The sequence below is a fragment of the Pangasianodon hypophthalmus genome, chromosome 8 (assembly GCF_027358585.1).
Source record: "Pangasianodon hypophthalmus isolate fPanHyp1 chromosome 8, fPanHyp1.pri, whole genome shotgun sequence".
Taxonomy (NCBI): Eukaryota; Metazoa; Chordata; class Actinopteri; order Siluriformes; family Pangasiidae; genus Pangasianodon; species Pangasianodon hypophthalmus.
The window spans coordinates 7,967,283-7,983,065 of NC_069717.1; the positions used below are offsets into that span (position 1 = coordinate 7,967,283).

Here is a 15,783-nt window from a genome sequence, read left to right on the forward strand (position 1 = left end):
ATAAAAATTGCATTTTGTTTTTTATTTAGTACTGCCCTGCATAAGTTATTTCACATAATAGATGTTTACATATAGTCCACAAGACACAATAATAACTGAATTTACACAAATGAACCAGTTCAAAAGTTTACATACGCTTGATTCTTAATACTGTATGTTACCTGGATGATCAACGACTGTTTTTATGTGTCATGATAGTTGTTCATGAGTCTTTTTTTTGTCCTGAGCAGTTAAACTGCCCACTGTTTAAAAGATCTGTGAAAAGATGGATCTCAAAATCATATAGCCACTGTGAGAAAGGGGTCAAATATGCAGAAGATGCTGGAAAAGCAAATACTGTGCAGGACCTGGAGGATTTTTCTGAAGAAGAATGGGTAGTTTAACTGCTCAGAACAAGCAAGAGACTAATGAACAACTATCACAAAACATAAAAACAGTCGTTGATCATCCAGGTAACACACAGTGTTAAGAATCAAGCGTATGTAAACTTTTGAACTGATTCATTTGTGTAAATTCAGTTATTATTGTGTCTTGTGGACTATATGTAAATATCTGCTATGTGAAATAGCTTATTCGGGGCAATACTAATGTGATTTTTATGATCCCTTTTATTTATTTATTTTTTAATTATTAACATTTTGCAGATTCTGCAAGGCGTATGTAAACTTCTGACCCCAACTGAATGAGGGCTTTTCCTTGTATAGTCTCCAATTTTTCTCCAAACATGCTGATGATCACAACACCCAAATCTTAACTATAAATTCAGTGGTTCAGTTCAGTTTTAAATATTAAACTTTTTAATATTAAACTTTTTTTTTTTTTTTTACCACGGCCACAAACTGTGCTTAATGGTATTTTTAACAGCTTATATGTATTTTATATCCATTATCTCACTTGAGCAGGTCAATAACCACATTCCTTGCTTACCTTGAAAGCAAATGCATGTGTGCAACTTCACATTCTTAAAGGTTGTCAATAATTTTGCCACATATTTTTGAGGATAAAATATTAAACAAGAAAAACATTGATTTTTCTTAGAGGAGATGTAATTAAGGGTGTCAGTATTTCTGGAGCTGGTTGTATGTAGTTAGATTATTATGGGGTAATTAAGCTAATTAAATTCAGGAACTCTGGTGTACTGAACTTCCTGTACACTTTGAACTCATCAGACTGTGGATGGAGACAGAAAAGGTTCATGATTTGGACTCACAGGCCACTTACATACCAAATTATTTATTATTTATTCAGGTTTTCATTTTTCTTATAAATGTTTTCCAGAAAATATCTCTTAATAAAAACATTTCTATAAGAGTGAAAAATCAATATTTGTCAATAACAAGATTGTTACAGTAAGAGCCTTACATGTCTTAATGAATATGGATTGTAAAGCAGATTTTACAGGTACAGGGTGTAGATGAAAGATGAAGATAATATTCAGCTGTACAGTAGCTCTGAGATTAGCTCGGTATATTGATTATAAGAACTCAGTATGTCAAAGACTAAACATTTATACAGTACTTTTGGTGGAAGAATAATCTGTCAGGTTTCTTAAAAGACTAGTTTTTAGGCAAAAGAATGAGGAAAAAGAGTAAAAAAATAACATGTATAATATGCAGAGACCATAATGAAACAAGAAAAGAAATGAATGATACTTATTGGCAGTAGCTATTGAATAATATGGGAATAATATGGGCTTATGAGAACTATAGAAACATTACTGGCCTCCAGTCGCTGGCACAGTGTAGGGATTTGGTGAAGGAAGAGGAAGCTGGCTGTTGTGCACACTGCCAATCAGACATCCTGTACTCACTTAAAATACTGACTCAAAGCACTGAAATTAGTGCGACTCGCAACACAACAGCCCTTGAGCTCCAGAAACACTAGCAACGAAAAATCAGCATTGGATTAAGAGGTCTTTAGTTTATCCCTACAGAAATACTCTGGCATTTTTAACCTAGCCTTTATCTACCACATCTACAGTGTATGTACAGTTACCACAGACAAGAAGTTTTACAGGCTTCCACACAACTAAGAAAAAACTGTTTAGTGAAAAAACTCACTTGTAGCGCAATTTTTGGGGCATTTCTAAACAGGTTTTTTTGTAGAACACTTTCATGAATTCTTCAGTGTAAATGAAACTCTAAATCTGTATAATTCTTTGTTTCTGAGATGGGATTTAAAGTTCAGGGGAAATGACCAGCGTTATCAATGTATTTTTAAAGCAAACAGGGAAGTGTTTTGGTTCTACCTCCGTTCACATGGATCACAAAACCGTTTCAGAAAGTCTAACTAAATGAGAGTTACTTTTACTGTATTTACCCAGTTTTAGAAAAATGAATAAAACTGCCTTATAAACAGCTCGATAAAAATTCTCTTATGTCTATCTAAACCTTTACTGTTAGAATATAACGATTATGGTATAAATTTTCATTAATGAAATGCAATAGCTGCCCTCAGACCTCCACTGTGAATGAGTTTTGGGTAAACAGATTTTCCATTCATGGAAATGTGTTAAAGTTCTTGTATGTGATAATTAGTTGGTTTGTTTCCCTTTAACTAAGCAGGCTAAGTGGCAAGGAAAGAGAGAAATCAACAAAAGACGCACTAGTTACACATATTGCTGTGGAAAGGCATCTATGTCATATAACGATAGTCGTGTAAACTGAGATGACAAAGAAATCTGCGACTGAAGTACAGAAAGCAAGTGAGAGTAATCATATCACACACTTTTTTCAAAAGGGAAGAGATGTTTCTGCTGGCCACGCCTCTCCCTCTTACTGACAGACTTTTTAGCTCCTTTTTCCTCCTGCTCCTCCTGCCTGTTCTGTGGCCATGAGACAGCCAGAGATGGTGGAGCCATGTGAGCTTCACCTTCATCCTCTTCTCCAGATGAGAATCCCTCTGCTTTTCCTTCTCCCCCCTGAGCAATTCCTGTGTCCTTGGCCATGCCCTGCTGTCCGTAACGCCGCTGCAGCCGCTCTTTAATCAGCAGCCCTTTCACCAGCAGCGTCCAGTTAGCCAGTGCTCGCTTCTCACGCTTCTGTTAAAACAGATAAAACACAAAGAGTACAATACACAGCCTGCAGACACATACACACCCAAAAGTCATTTTAAAATTTATGGATTGGTCTGGATTCATCAAAAAAAAAAAAAATCATACATATTCACTGCGAGCATTAAATAAAAGATTAAATAATTGCTCCCATTCTTTACTTAAACACAATTAATCTCTTAAACAGCGCATTGCTTATAGATTCCACCGTATAGACATTATAATACATCACGAGGCTGTGGTGGGCAAAACTACATTCATCAAAGCCACACAGGAAAAGCTGGGAGTCTCAAAGTAATTCATATTACCATGTGTATTACTGTGTGTGCTGAAACAATCCATATGTTCTCATTTTAATAATGAACTTTCATAAAGGATGAGTCAGTCAAACTCTCTGCAGCCACTCATATATTACTGACTGGAGCAAAATTGCTCTTATATCAAAACTCAGTTAAACCACACACACACATACACACAAAGATGCAAATGAAGACATGCGCACACGCGCACACACACACGCAGACATACACGCACCTCTTGTTCCTTCTTCTTTTGAATCTCTTGCTCATTTTCCCAGGCAGCTTTCAGAATCTCTTCATGCTCCTTACATACAATGTAGCCATCAGTCCTGCAGCACAATGAAACTGATTAGAAATCATGCAACTGCAAAATCCCAAAACGTTTCACCAACAGGCTGAAAATGCACACAAATACAAACGCAATCACAGAAATGAATGTAAATTCGCTGCAAATGCAATCACTACACAAGTATAGCATTTACATCAACATTTACATGCAACACTCTGGATGAAGAACACTCAAATGAGATGAAACAGTGTCTTAAGTGCACATTTTATGTTAAAGCAAAGTTATGCTACATTTTTTTAAAAGCAAAACATAACTACTGCACTCCATCTACTTCTAGCCAAGTCTCACGCTGTCTTCAGACATAATCTAACGTTTTTAATAATTAACACTTAACCGAAGACTAATCAGACACGTAACATTTGAAACACCCCTTAACTTATTTCACATCTGTATGTATCAGCATTGACTCGTCTTTCTAGCAGTGCCATTGCTTGTTATTATAAGGACTGTCTTATGCTCATCCCAGGATTCTCTACATGAATGTATACAGTAGTTATCAGAATCTCAGTATCGGGTGTCACCCAGTAGAGGATGCATTTTCTTTTTGAGTCTGGTTCTTCTTAAGATTTCTTCTTCATGTCATTTCAGGGACTTTTTCCTCACAACTGTCACCTCTGGTGTGTTCATTAGGGATCTAAATCTACATACAGATTTCTGTAAAGCTGTCAAGGTGACAGTGTCAAAAGTAGTACATAAATAAAATACCATTGAGTCGAACTTGCTGAACTGCACTAGCTTAAAGAGATGTTTGCTCTTCAATTACACAAGCACTTCCATAAATCGCTCTGGATAAGAGCTCTGCCAAATGCCATAAATGTAAATGCAAGGTCAGTGTAATGGGAGAATGTTTTGAAATCACTGCAGTTGATTCTCTGTCCTTTCAGAGTGAATATACACCTCAAATTGCGAAGAAAGTCCGTCATACATAGGTTTCCGTCTCTTTCGAACACCTCTTCCCTTCTGTTGTGACTAGCACTTCTGCAATTTCCATATGTCTGCAGTGTGTGGGATGTCATTTCAATTAATATGCTTTGAGTTTTTGCCACTGTACAAGACACACACACACACACACACACACACACTTACACAGCATGTGAGTATCCTCCATGGACATCGAAGCCTGTTACAGCAGGAGCACAGTCCACATTGAGTTTTCGAGCCACTCTGTTCAGATTAGGCAGATGCAGGTGCACACACCCTACCGGCAACATGCACGTTTGAAACATGTACACGTTTCCAAAGTCGTTACGTGGAATCTGCAATAGACACACACATATACACCACCAATCTTTAGCCCTTTGCATTGTTCCTGCTTGCTTCAAAAGTGCCATTAGTTTTCCAGCCCCCAAAAAGCTAATAATCACAAATCTTAATGACTACAGACCAGCAGCCCTGACATCCATCTGCTTCAGTGTCGAGACATCGGACTATAAAAAAAAAAATGTTCAGACAGAGACAGTTTCTTACCCCAAGCTCAATAACAGTCTGGAAAAACTTCATTAACACCAACCCACACACTGCTGAATTATCACACTTTGTAGCAAACCAATATTCTCTCACAGTATATGACACAGCATTCATAAATTATGTACATTTCGTTACGTTTGCACATATTAACATAATTAATATGACACATAAGGAATAATACAAGACGGACTGTGCTGTTATATGAAAATAATGGTGTGAGACGGCCTGATGTGAAGTGGAGGGCTGTCACCAACCTGAAGTGTATTATTTTCATATAACAGCATGTTCTGAAGTGTGTTATTCCACAGTGATTTACCAGTGAATACAATGTTTGATTTATTAATGTATGACATATCGCACTTTTACCCCTTTATAGTTAGAGCGCAAGAAGAGAAGTTAGATCCTGTGACGACTTACGTTACAGCAAGGATAAACAATCATTCCCTCATCAGCATTTCCTTTTCTCTCTCTCTCTCTCTCAAAAAAACCCCAATAACTTGTCATTTTATTGAGAAACTGGAAAGTATGTGCTCCTCTAGCCTGAAGACTTTCCCACGCCATAACTTTACAAAGCACTGTGACTGTTACAAAGCGCTGACACTCGCTGACAACATTCATAAATGTTATATACACATCTTCTAACAAAAAAAATCAATGATTATACATTTTTCTTTATTAAACAACACGTTTTTTTGCAAGTCCTTGTGTATGAGCTGTGTATGTAGAAACAATAACGCATTAGATTGTACGCATTACTATAAACCTGTGATTTATGTTACAGCTGGAGCTACTGTCTGAGCTGCTGTTATATAAAATAAATCCACACCTTCTGACCAATCAGATTGGAAAATTCTACCACACTGTGGTATACATTACTTTATCATGACCTAAAGTTTATTTCATCTGATCAGTCTGTACTCATCTGTATTTATCTTTGCATATTTATCTTTATAGATATATCCAAATTTGTGCTTTATTTGGGCTAAGTCTTTTTTCCTGTACTTGCATGATTAACTCTTTAACCTTGTTTTTAACTTAGTCAGTGTAAAGGGAGCAAGTCCTTCATTCATTCTTCAGTAATTGCTGTATTTGGATAGGTTCGTAGTGGATCTGGAGCCAATCCCAGGAACAATGGATGTGAAACACCAGTCCTTCAGACACACATTCTCACCTAGGGGCAATTTAGCTAAACCCATGCAGACAGGGAGACAACATGTGAAACTCTACACAGACAGTAACCCGAACTTAGGATTGAACTGGGGGCCCTGGAGCACGGAGCCAGTAACTCTACCTGCTGTGACACGTCAAATTCTTTGTAGCTGAAAATCTTACCTGGCCAATAAATTCGCTCTCATTCCGACATGCTCACCTTGCCGTTGATGGCTACAGGAGGCTGGTACTCCTCGGTTTGCCAGTGACCAAACAGAGCCAGGTCCTTTTCATCCTTGTTTCCAGACATCATCCTGGCTTTGCGTGAACGGTTTGAGAATCCCTTTACCATCTACACCAACAGGGGGCGCAAACACCATTTTAGCCGTAGGACTCAACATGCTTATATTAAGTTATATTTTAGTGCAGGGCTGAATACCTGGGCCTAATTACACAGATTGATGTTTGGATCAAATTTGTAAACATAGCTCTACATTTCAGTTTTTCCATTTTTATTTTACGCATAAGGCTCCTTTTTCTCAGTGTATCAGTGACTATCCATGAACACAAATGCAAAAATAAAAGGCTATTAAGTTGCATTTATAATTGCTCTTATAATTTCTTTGACATAACTTTTTGACAGTAAAATTTCCATCACAGTTGATGTCTGAGCGGGAACGGAGTGCTTGTTTTCTCACCTTGTAAGGCTCCTCCCCAAGTCGAACAGTGCGTGCTTGCTTTAACCAGGTGTCTCTGGAATGAAGTGTGTGGATACAATCCCTGAAAATGCAACACAAACGCATCATTACAGCTGACTAACACATTCAAATACATGTGCAGTTGTGTACTCTTCTACATCATTATACACATCAGCATTACAAATGAAATATTATCGTCCATGTGCAGTACTAATATGCGGCACTGAACTGTGACTCAAATCAAATCTTAATTAGGGTCTCAAATGGTTATGAAGGTTTTTAGCTATCCGGATCCATGAGCTGTGTACGAGTAGCAAGTCAAGGTGACAAGATGACTGCACTCATCTGAAGGGCTTTATCATGCAGTTCCCTGAGTCACGGGTCCCATTCTACAAGCCCAGCAGCCCTTGCACACTCACACATACACTTTACCGTGAATAGACAGCTTCTCCTCGACAGTAGCCCAAAATGGCGGCAGAGGGGGGGTACAGTGCCTCGTACTTCAGCAGGTGCCTCTCCAGTGCATACAGAGGGTGGTTTTTGTACTCCGATACTGATGTTGGCAATGGCTTACCAATCAACTTGTCCTGCAGCTATGGTGGAGAAACAAGCATGTGTGTTTACAGAGAGAGAGAGAGAGAGAGAGAGAGAGAGAGAGAGAGAGAGAGAAAGCAAGAGAGGGGGGCATATAATTAAAGACGTGAACGTGTGAAATATAGAAGTGTAAGGTGTCCATAAACAGTCTGTTTTTAAGAGAAACTGGATTTAAATTATGGCTCACAAAACAAATTTGCTGTCCCAAAACTATTCAGATTTTCATAACCAGCAGGCATTTAAAAGTAAAAAAAAAAAATCCACATTTTTAAGATTGCATGTGATGTTTTTAGTCACCTAGAATAAATATATTTAAAATTTTTGCCCATATGACTCTTGCACTGCTTTGATGTAGGAAAAGAGCTCTGAATAAATGCTTATCATTTATGGATAAACTTAATTTTTTTACATATTTTAACATTACATATCAATTGCCTACTATAATATACTGACAGGTGACAAATAAAAAAAAAAACGGTTACGCTGGACTAGATTTTGCTGCCGTGGCTTGGGTTCAAACATAGGGAATGTAGGGAATCAACACAAATCAGTACAGTTATTCTGACTGACCATCTTTATCCTATGATAAACCATTGCAGTGGTTTCTTCCAAGATAACTCCGCTCCGATTGACAGGGCATGAAAGCTCACTGAATGCTTTGATTTGGAAGAAAACGATGTAACCCTTTTGCTATGGCCTTCTCTGCCATCAGATCTCTACCTAACTGAACACTTATGGGAAATTTTGGAGCTACTCCCACCACCATCATCATAAAAACTCTAACTGAGGGAGTATATCTTGGAAGAACAGTGTTCATCTATCCTGTACAGTTCCACAGATGTATAGAATCTGTGGAGAAGTGCAGGTTCTGGCTCATGGAGACCCCATGCCTTGCTAAGACACTTGGTTTTTCCTTTAAACTGTCACCATATGTATAAAAACTAACTATGTGTTGCAAATCAATTTTAACAATGGAATCATAAATGATTTGCAACAGAGACTTATCGGTTACTCTTTTTCTGTAGCTGAATATCAAATGGAGTTTGATTAGCCATACATGGGTACTACAACATCCCCTCTCTAGTGAGCATATACAGTGAATAGAAAGTCATTTAGGATTCAGCCTAACTGTGGGTTGGCAGGCTTGTAAAAAAATATTCCTTTGCTAAGACAAGTTAAAGATTTCACCTTTGTGGATTTGCATATTATCTGAATGCAATAAATCTAAATCTTTTCAGCAATTAATGTGTGAATATGCATTAATGCGTGACTATGCATTCTTGTTGTCTTCTTGTACCTCTTTGTCTTCTTCCTTCTTTTGTTCACAATCGGGACACTCGTAGAAGTGTAACGTCTCCTCCCACCACTCTGAGTTGACACGTCGTCTCCGTGACGACGTGAGCCAGGTGGGGTCATATCTGCTGCTCACGTCTTTCAGGTAACCATCTTCATCTACACCCACTACATACGTAATTGGCTGAGTGGCCTGATTGGAGCAGAGCTCCGGTTTCCCCACCCCTTGATCAACATCAATACATATCCATCTCTTTGCCCCTTTCAGGTACACCTCTATCCATTCATCATGTCCTTTTCCCTGCCTCCTTCTCACTCGCTGCTTTTTCCCTTCTAGCAGTTCTTCTTCCTCCTCCTCCTCCTCCTCCTCCTCCTTCTTTGTTCGCTTCTTGGTCTGGCTGGAGCGTCGTGGAGCCTGACTTTTGCTCTTTCCTTTAGCCTTTGAATTCCAGTTTGACTTTTCTACACCACACCCTGAGTCATCACTGTCATTCTCGCTGGGCAGATGGTACTCCTCCCCATCACTAAGCTCCTCCTCCCCATCACTGCTATCTTCTTTATATGACACTTTAGATGCGGTACTCCTTCTTTTCGTGTTTTTTGGCCTTTGACCCCCTACTGCTTCTTTCTTTTTGTTCCCTCTATCCTCAACATTCTTCTTCTGTCTCTTTCCTCCCCTCTTCGGTTGCTCCTCAGTACTGGAAGCTGATGGGCGTTTGGACCCAGGGGAAACTTTGGGTTCTGGTGGCTTTTTATCAGCTTCATTAGATTTGTCTTTAGAAGGAGGACTTTTGGAGGTGTGCACTATATCCTGTACAAAAAAAAACAAACAAAAAAAAAACCCTTAACTAGTTTAACAGTGCTGAAATGCGTTTGAACTCACACATTCCTGTCCATCAAAAAAGGTCGATACGCAAAAAAAATCTACCTGTTTTGCTGATGGCTTGAGCGGTAGTGGCTGTAGTGAGAGCACCAATCGAGAGTAAAAGCGCAGTGACCGCAGCACCAGCAGGAACAGCTAGAAAAAATAAATCATATCAATTCTTTTGGTGTGAAGAATATAAATGTACCAAAATATTTTCGGCAAGGCCCAAGTGTCAAAAACTATGACATGAAAGGTCTCTCACGAAGGTCATCTCCTGATGATCGCGCGCCGACAGACTTCCCAAACGTCTCTCCAGCAGCTCACGCAGTCCCACCTCCTTCTCTTCAGGGAGGGCAGGGTTGAGTGTGAACGTCATCTTAAACCTGCGAGCAGCAAACAAATACGAAATATTAGTTCTAAGACTCAAATATTTAAAACAATTAGCATGAGGCAGGGCTTAAAGGTGCAGTTTGTAAATTCTAAAATTGCTTCTAGACCTGTATTACTCACATAATTTCAAACATACTTTAGAAAAACTGTGATTCCCTACAATGCCATGCAAACGCTTACACTAGTTTCCTAGTTTCCGTTGACATTTTTTCGGCCTGGAATTTAGCCACACCCCCAGTCAAGGCTCACACTCATTTTTGCCCATTGTCTGTGAAAGTGTCACTTGTTTGGTGGTAAAGGGGAAAATTTTTACTCCATTTTCTCCCAATATGGTCATTTGCCAATTCGCACCCACTAGCTAGGTCTACCTTTCACATGACAGCTACCAACCAGGGAGGGTGCAGGCTAGCGACACATGTGAAGCCAGCCAACCTTGGACGAAAGCCCTAACTGTCCTCTTCCACATACAGGAGCTTACAGACACTCACTATTGTTGCCCTGATTGACAGGGGACAACCAATTTTGCTCTCCTGGACTCCCGGCCACTGAGGCATCATCGGGATTCAAACTCATGATTGCCAGATGATAGGGTCAACACTTTTCTTTGGTGCCACTTGGGAGCCAATGAGTGGTTTCACTGTAATTGTGATTCACCTTGCAAATAGCGGAAAATTACAAACTGCTCCTTTAATTGTTCAGCAATAAAGTCTTCCATGTTCTCACCACTTCAGAAGACCCTCCAGATAGATAGTGTTGATACGTTTTTTAATAACTGTGGTGAAGTGGGTGGGAACTAAGGACAAGGTGATGGCCAACAGGTCAGGCTCACAGCACAGGCGGCTCCGGAACAGTCCGCTAGCCAATAGACATAACAGATGAACCTGCGTGACAGAGAAATGACAGCAATGTGATGAAACATCAGGCTTCTTTCATGACAATGTAAACAAAACAGCCATAAAATGAAAATCAAATACCAGAAAAGTAATGCCAGTCATGCACAAATATTCATACACACACCTTGTGTGTATCCTCCTGTACCTCCTTGTTGAAACGTTTTATCATTCTGCGCAGGTAAGTCTCAAACTCAGCTTGCTTCGTCTCCCTGGAAACAATCACCATAGTGACATGTCTTCCAGCTGTCAATCACTGACACCTACTCATTCTATTGGCTGACAGTGTGACAGGTAAAAGATACTTTTTTAAAATGTGTCAATTAGCTTTTGAGTGTAACCTTTTAAATTTTAAATTTCATAAACATAAAAATATCTTTACTATTAAATCCATTTAGGGAGTAGTCAAAGTGTTGTATTCCTGTAAGAAATATGACAGAGCTGAAAATCTTCCTGGAAAACCAGACTTAGCATTAAACATGTGGCAAGCAAGAGTTATTGCATCACAAGATACAAAAGCCAATCATCTTCCAATATGCAAATACAGTCCATTAAAATAACTGTTTGAATTTGCATATTCATAGAACATGGATTTCGTGGTGAAGGTAGACCTGCTTCTGTGCCTTGTTTCTGTTCTCTATTGACATTTTTTTGGAAACTGCTGCATCAGGTAACTTATTATTCAATATTGATTTTTTTAATGGTTTTCAAAACAAGTTTGGGCAACTTTAATCAACCCAAACTTAATTCATAATGTTCAAGGAACCACATTAGGCAATGCCTCATTTACCAGCCCCACACACACACACACACACACACACACACTTTTTCTGTCTCTTGTGCCTGGCCTCAGCTGTCTCGATCTCAATCTCCACAGGCTGAGAAGGAACTGCAGGTTCTTCGTCTGCCTCTGCTGGTCCTAATGGGCCTGCCAGTTCTGAGAAAAAGCACACACACACACACACACACACACACACACACACACACAAATAAACATTTCTGAACTTAATGACTGAAAAGAACAGTGACATTCATTCTCAATCACACTTTTACAGAAATACACATCCCCACCCCACATACACACCTTCCACTTCCTCCCACTCCTCATCTTCATCACTCTCTTCACTCTCATTATCATTTTCTTTTTTCTCTTCTTTCATCTTGTAATCATTGCTCTTCAGCACAGAGCTCTCTGGAAATGACATGCTCAAATCCTCAAAGATGTCCTCAGGCTCTTCTTTTAATGGCTTACTGAAGTATTTGCTCTTCTTTCCATCTGACGGCTTACGTGCCTTTTTCGATGTTTGGCCTCTGGGCTTGGCGGGCTTGGCGGCCTTGGCAATATTTTTGGCTCTGGCACCCTTGTCTGATAAACACATTCATCAGGAATAATAATGTTAGTGTATCATTAATGGCAGGCTACTGATACTGATATAATAAATAACATCACAATCTGTGTTTCTATGAGCATTGTAGATCACGTAGTAACAACGAAGTCTTTGGCACTTCTATAACACTGACAGACTTCACTGTTACTCACAGTAACAAGTACCTGATTAGGGTAATGTACTCAAAACTCCTTTTTGACTTCTCTTCATTTCAATCCAGCTAGTTTACATGGGAGTGGGGGCATAACCAGTTTGTGTATTTATGTATATTCAAACTTCCTGGCCTATTTAATGATGGTAAAGGCCATTTTTCATCATTTCAGTATTAGTTCTGATTGGACGTATGTTCCAATCCAGTCCAATGTTTCATGTTGTATTAGCTGATGCTCTAATATTGGTATCATATCAAAAAATGGACCAAATAATATCAGTCCATCCCACGTTAAATAAATAAAAAAAATGTCTGAACTTGTTCTTTGGCACTTTGCTGGCAAACACTCAGCCAAATTTAATATCATGACACATGTATCATGAAAATGTATTCGCGTATCATGATATTTTCTCTTTTTTCCCCCCACAAACTTTCTGCTCTTATGTGTTCTAAGTTTTGTGTTAGTGTTAATGACCTATATTAACTAAAATGCACTCTGAGCATGCAAGACAGATCTCTTACATTCCCCCTCCACACACCCCCACCCACGTTAAGTAAGATCTCGTTAGGACACGCCCATCCTATAGTGGGCGTGTCCTGAGCAGAGAGAGAGAGACCTGTTATTCAATCGCCTCACATTTATGCTCAGTGTGCACTTTACCTCGAGAGAGAGGAAATGATTTTATTTGCACATATGGTGCACCAGTTACTTCATTGACTACACTCAGATCCACAAGAGCAGCCATGCAAAAGTGCACAGCTGCACAGTACAGCTGCTGAAATATAAGAAAATAAACAACTGCACAGCATGAAAAGTGCAGTAAGAAGTCGGACATAGTCACAATCCTGCAGCAATAAACTCTGGTTATGGCATTAAGCTATCTTGAAACCAATGTTTATTATAGTTTGAACTAATATTGAACATTAGGATAGAGTGAAAATGAGGGATGATGTTTACAGGCTGAGTTTTCCTGTCTACCTTTGATGTTTGGCGGTTTGGGAGCATCTTTCTTCTTCTTCACAGCCTGACTCAGCTGCTTCTTCTTCTTTGTGTTGTCCTTTTCAGTCGCGGCAGCAGCTGCTCGGGGTTTATGTTTAGCCATGTTAGCTCTCGACTCGTACTCCGTTTCCGTTTCCCCAGAAACTAAGTTCTAAAGTAAAACAGCCCGGCGTGTTCAGAGTGCAGGCACTGTGTGTGTGTGTGAGTGTGTGTGTGAGTGTGTGGCTGCTTGTGTAACTTCATTCACAGACCACTGTTATTCAACAAACCATGCTCAGTCCTTGTATAACACTGAAACATGCCGCCAAACGTCACTTCCGGTTTGGCACCCAGGCTGAATCTCAACCAGCCTTCTGTTGGAGGTATAGGGCACCTACAAAGGATGTATGTGCCATTACTACCGTATTCAGTCTAGTGCACTTGTATAGGAGAAGCGAGGTTTTTATAATACAAGCAGAAAGTAGACTTCAGACTCAGAAACTATGAACACTAGAGTGCGGTGTTGTACATTATTTTATTTTGTCCTTTATATTATCCTTTTCACTTTAACTTGCTTTCTGTCCGAAAAGTTTTAGTATATAATACACTAAATGGATCTTTTTTTTTTCTTTCTTTTTTTTTTTTTTTTAACATTTTTATAATCATATCTGATGCTGTAGAACATCCAGTGCATTACAGATTTCCCACAATGCACTGCAATAAGTTAGTGTTCAAAAGACAGGCAACACAGGGCTGCAAGCTCTTTAATAAAAAAATAAATACATTTTAAGTGGCCCTGAAATTAAACTTCCTGAGCTTTTTGTATATCTAGTAAAGAAAAATACAAAAAAAATAATTTTTTGGAGATATTCTCATTTTAATTTGATCACTTCTGGGAAAACTATTACCTTTTTTGATGATTCATCCTGTACTAGTCTCTTGTTTGTCCAATTAAATGCTCTCTAGAGTGTATATGTCCCGCCCCCAGCGGTGTGTGTTGCTGTACAATAGTAGCTCTGGACCACGTTTTTTATCCCCTTGATGGAGGCTTTATATCTTCAGGTTGTCTGTCCATTTGTCAGTCCGATCATTCGTCTGTCTGAGATTAGGTTAGGTTAGGTTTAACTTTACTGTCACTGTCAGAGTACGAGTACAGAAACAACGAAATGCAGAATTCTCATGTGATATCTCAAGAACAAGTGGTTGAATGTTTGTAGGATTTATATGAAAGTATCTCTGTAGCCAGCAGATGAACCGATTAGGTCTTGGAATTAATCCAAGCAGGGTCAAGGTTACAGCAAGGTCAAATGTCTGAAAATTCTTCAATAGCTTCCTTTCTGTTTGACGTATACTTTAAGGGTATTTCAGGCACACACATTTGTTACAAGAAAGACAACTTGCTGGCAGCAGAGGCATCCCTGTCTACTTGTTCTACTTGTTCCAAAATGAGTTGATTAGAGAACCCGTACAGCTACGCTGCTACTGTTCTTACCCGATCGTATTAGATTAATCAGCTCTCTGTGCTACAGTCTTGCACCACAATGGTGCAGCCTTATGCTGTTTCCTGAACTATACAACGTCCATTTACTTAATAAGGAATGAAGTGTGAACACCCACACTTCTTTTTTTTTGGCAAATTAATGAATATGATGCTGGGAAGTTGCAGATCAGACCTTTGTTGCACAAATAGATGTTAATATATCATTATTGTTTAATATTCAATAAATGCATATATCATTATTATTTAATATTCAATAAAAGCTCCACATTGGAATCCAGTAAACAAAATTAACTTAAATCTTGGTCTGTGTTGTGACATTATGAAGTTTCTAGATATAAAAGGAGACATGTAAGAACGTGCCAGATCACGCACACATTAACCCCCAACTTCAGTTGTGATTGAGCTGCACTTTTATTCTGCATTGCCTTGTTATTTCAGCTAATCTTGTTAGGTCCATTTACCTTCAGATGTCACTGTGAATTATATACCATTGATGAAGAAGCGATCATAAAGGATTTATATAGTTGTTCCCTGAGCACAAACTAAATTGAAAACAAAGTTAAACAAGACAAATATGCAAATATTCAAATGGAGACTTCAGTATAGTTTAAACTTATAATAATAAAATATAATAATAAGTTTTCAACAAGTTTGCACTCCCATCTTGTCCCTAATGTTTCCCTGAACTGGTCAAGCTGTAATGGACAATAAATAAATG

General features: G+C 38.9%; 1 protein-coding gene across 2 annotated transcripts; it reads right to left on the reverse strand.

The window, feature by feature from the left end:
• Window positions 1–679: 679 nt before the first annotated feature.
• xpc (xeroderma pigmentosum, complementation group C) lies at window positions 680–13,975 on the reverse strand. 2 transcript variants are annotated; one of them, XM_026928546.3, is made up of 14 exons: window positions 13,565–13,965; window positions 12,131–12,412; window positions 11,872–11,983; window positions 11,174–11,258; window positions 10,880–11,037; window positions 10,029–10,149; window positions 9,830–9,919; window positions 8,906–9,712; window positions 7,447–7,607; window positions 7,015–7,096; window positions 6,537–6,668; window positions 4,787–4,956; window positions 3,587–3,680; window positions 680–3,040 (listed from the first exon to the last, which is right to left on the reverse strand). In XM_026928546.3, the coding sequence occupies exons 1-14, from the start codon at window positions 13,686–13,688 to the stop codon at window positions 2,720–2,722; spliced, it is 2,739 nt and encodes a 912-aa protein (XP_026784347.3). In that variant the 5' UTR covers window positions 13,689–13,965; the 3' UTR covers window positions 680–2,719. The 2 variants fall into 2 exon arrangements, with proteins under 2 accessions (XP_026784347.3, XP_053091886.1); XM_053235911.1 differs by lacking the exons at window positions 680–3,040; window positions 3,587–3,680 and adding an exon at window positions 5,085–5,127 and having other exon boundaries at window positions 4,814–4,956; window positions 13,565–13,975.
• Between the last annotated feature and the right edge of the window lie 1,808 nt (window positions 13,976–15,783).

What these genes read in the sequence shown, in the direction of transcription:
- xpc (XM_026928546.3), bottom strand. Translation starts at nt 13,688, where the DNA reads ATGGCTAAACATAAACCCCGAGCAGCTGCTGCCGCGACTGAAAAGGAC. An exon ending in GGAGTGGGAGGAAGTGGAAG is followed by an intron (nt 11,984 to 12,130) that starts GTGTGTATGTGG and finishes GCTTTTTCTCAG; the next exon opens with AACTGGCAGGCCCATTAGGA. An exon ending in CTGGAGGGTCTTCTGAAGTG is followed by an intron (nt 10,150 to 10,879) that starts GTGAGAACATGG and finishes TGCTGCTCGCAG; the next exon opens with GTTTAAGATGACGTTCACAC.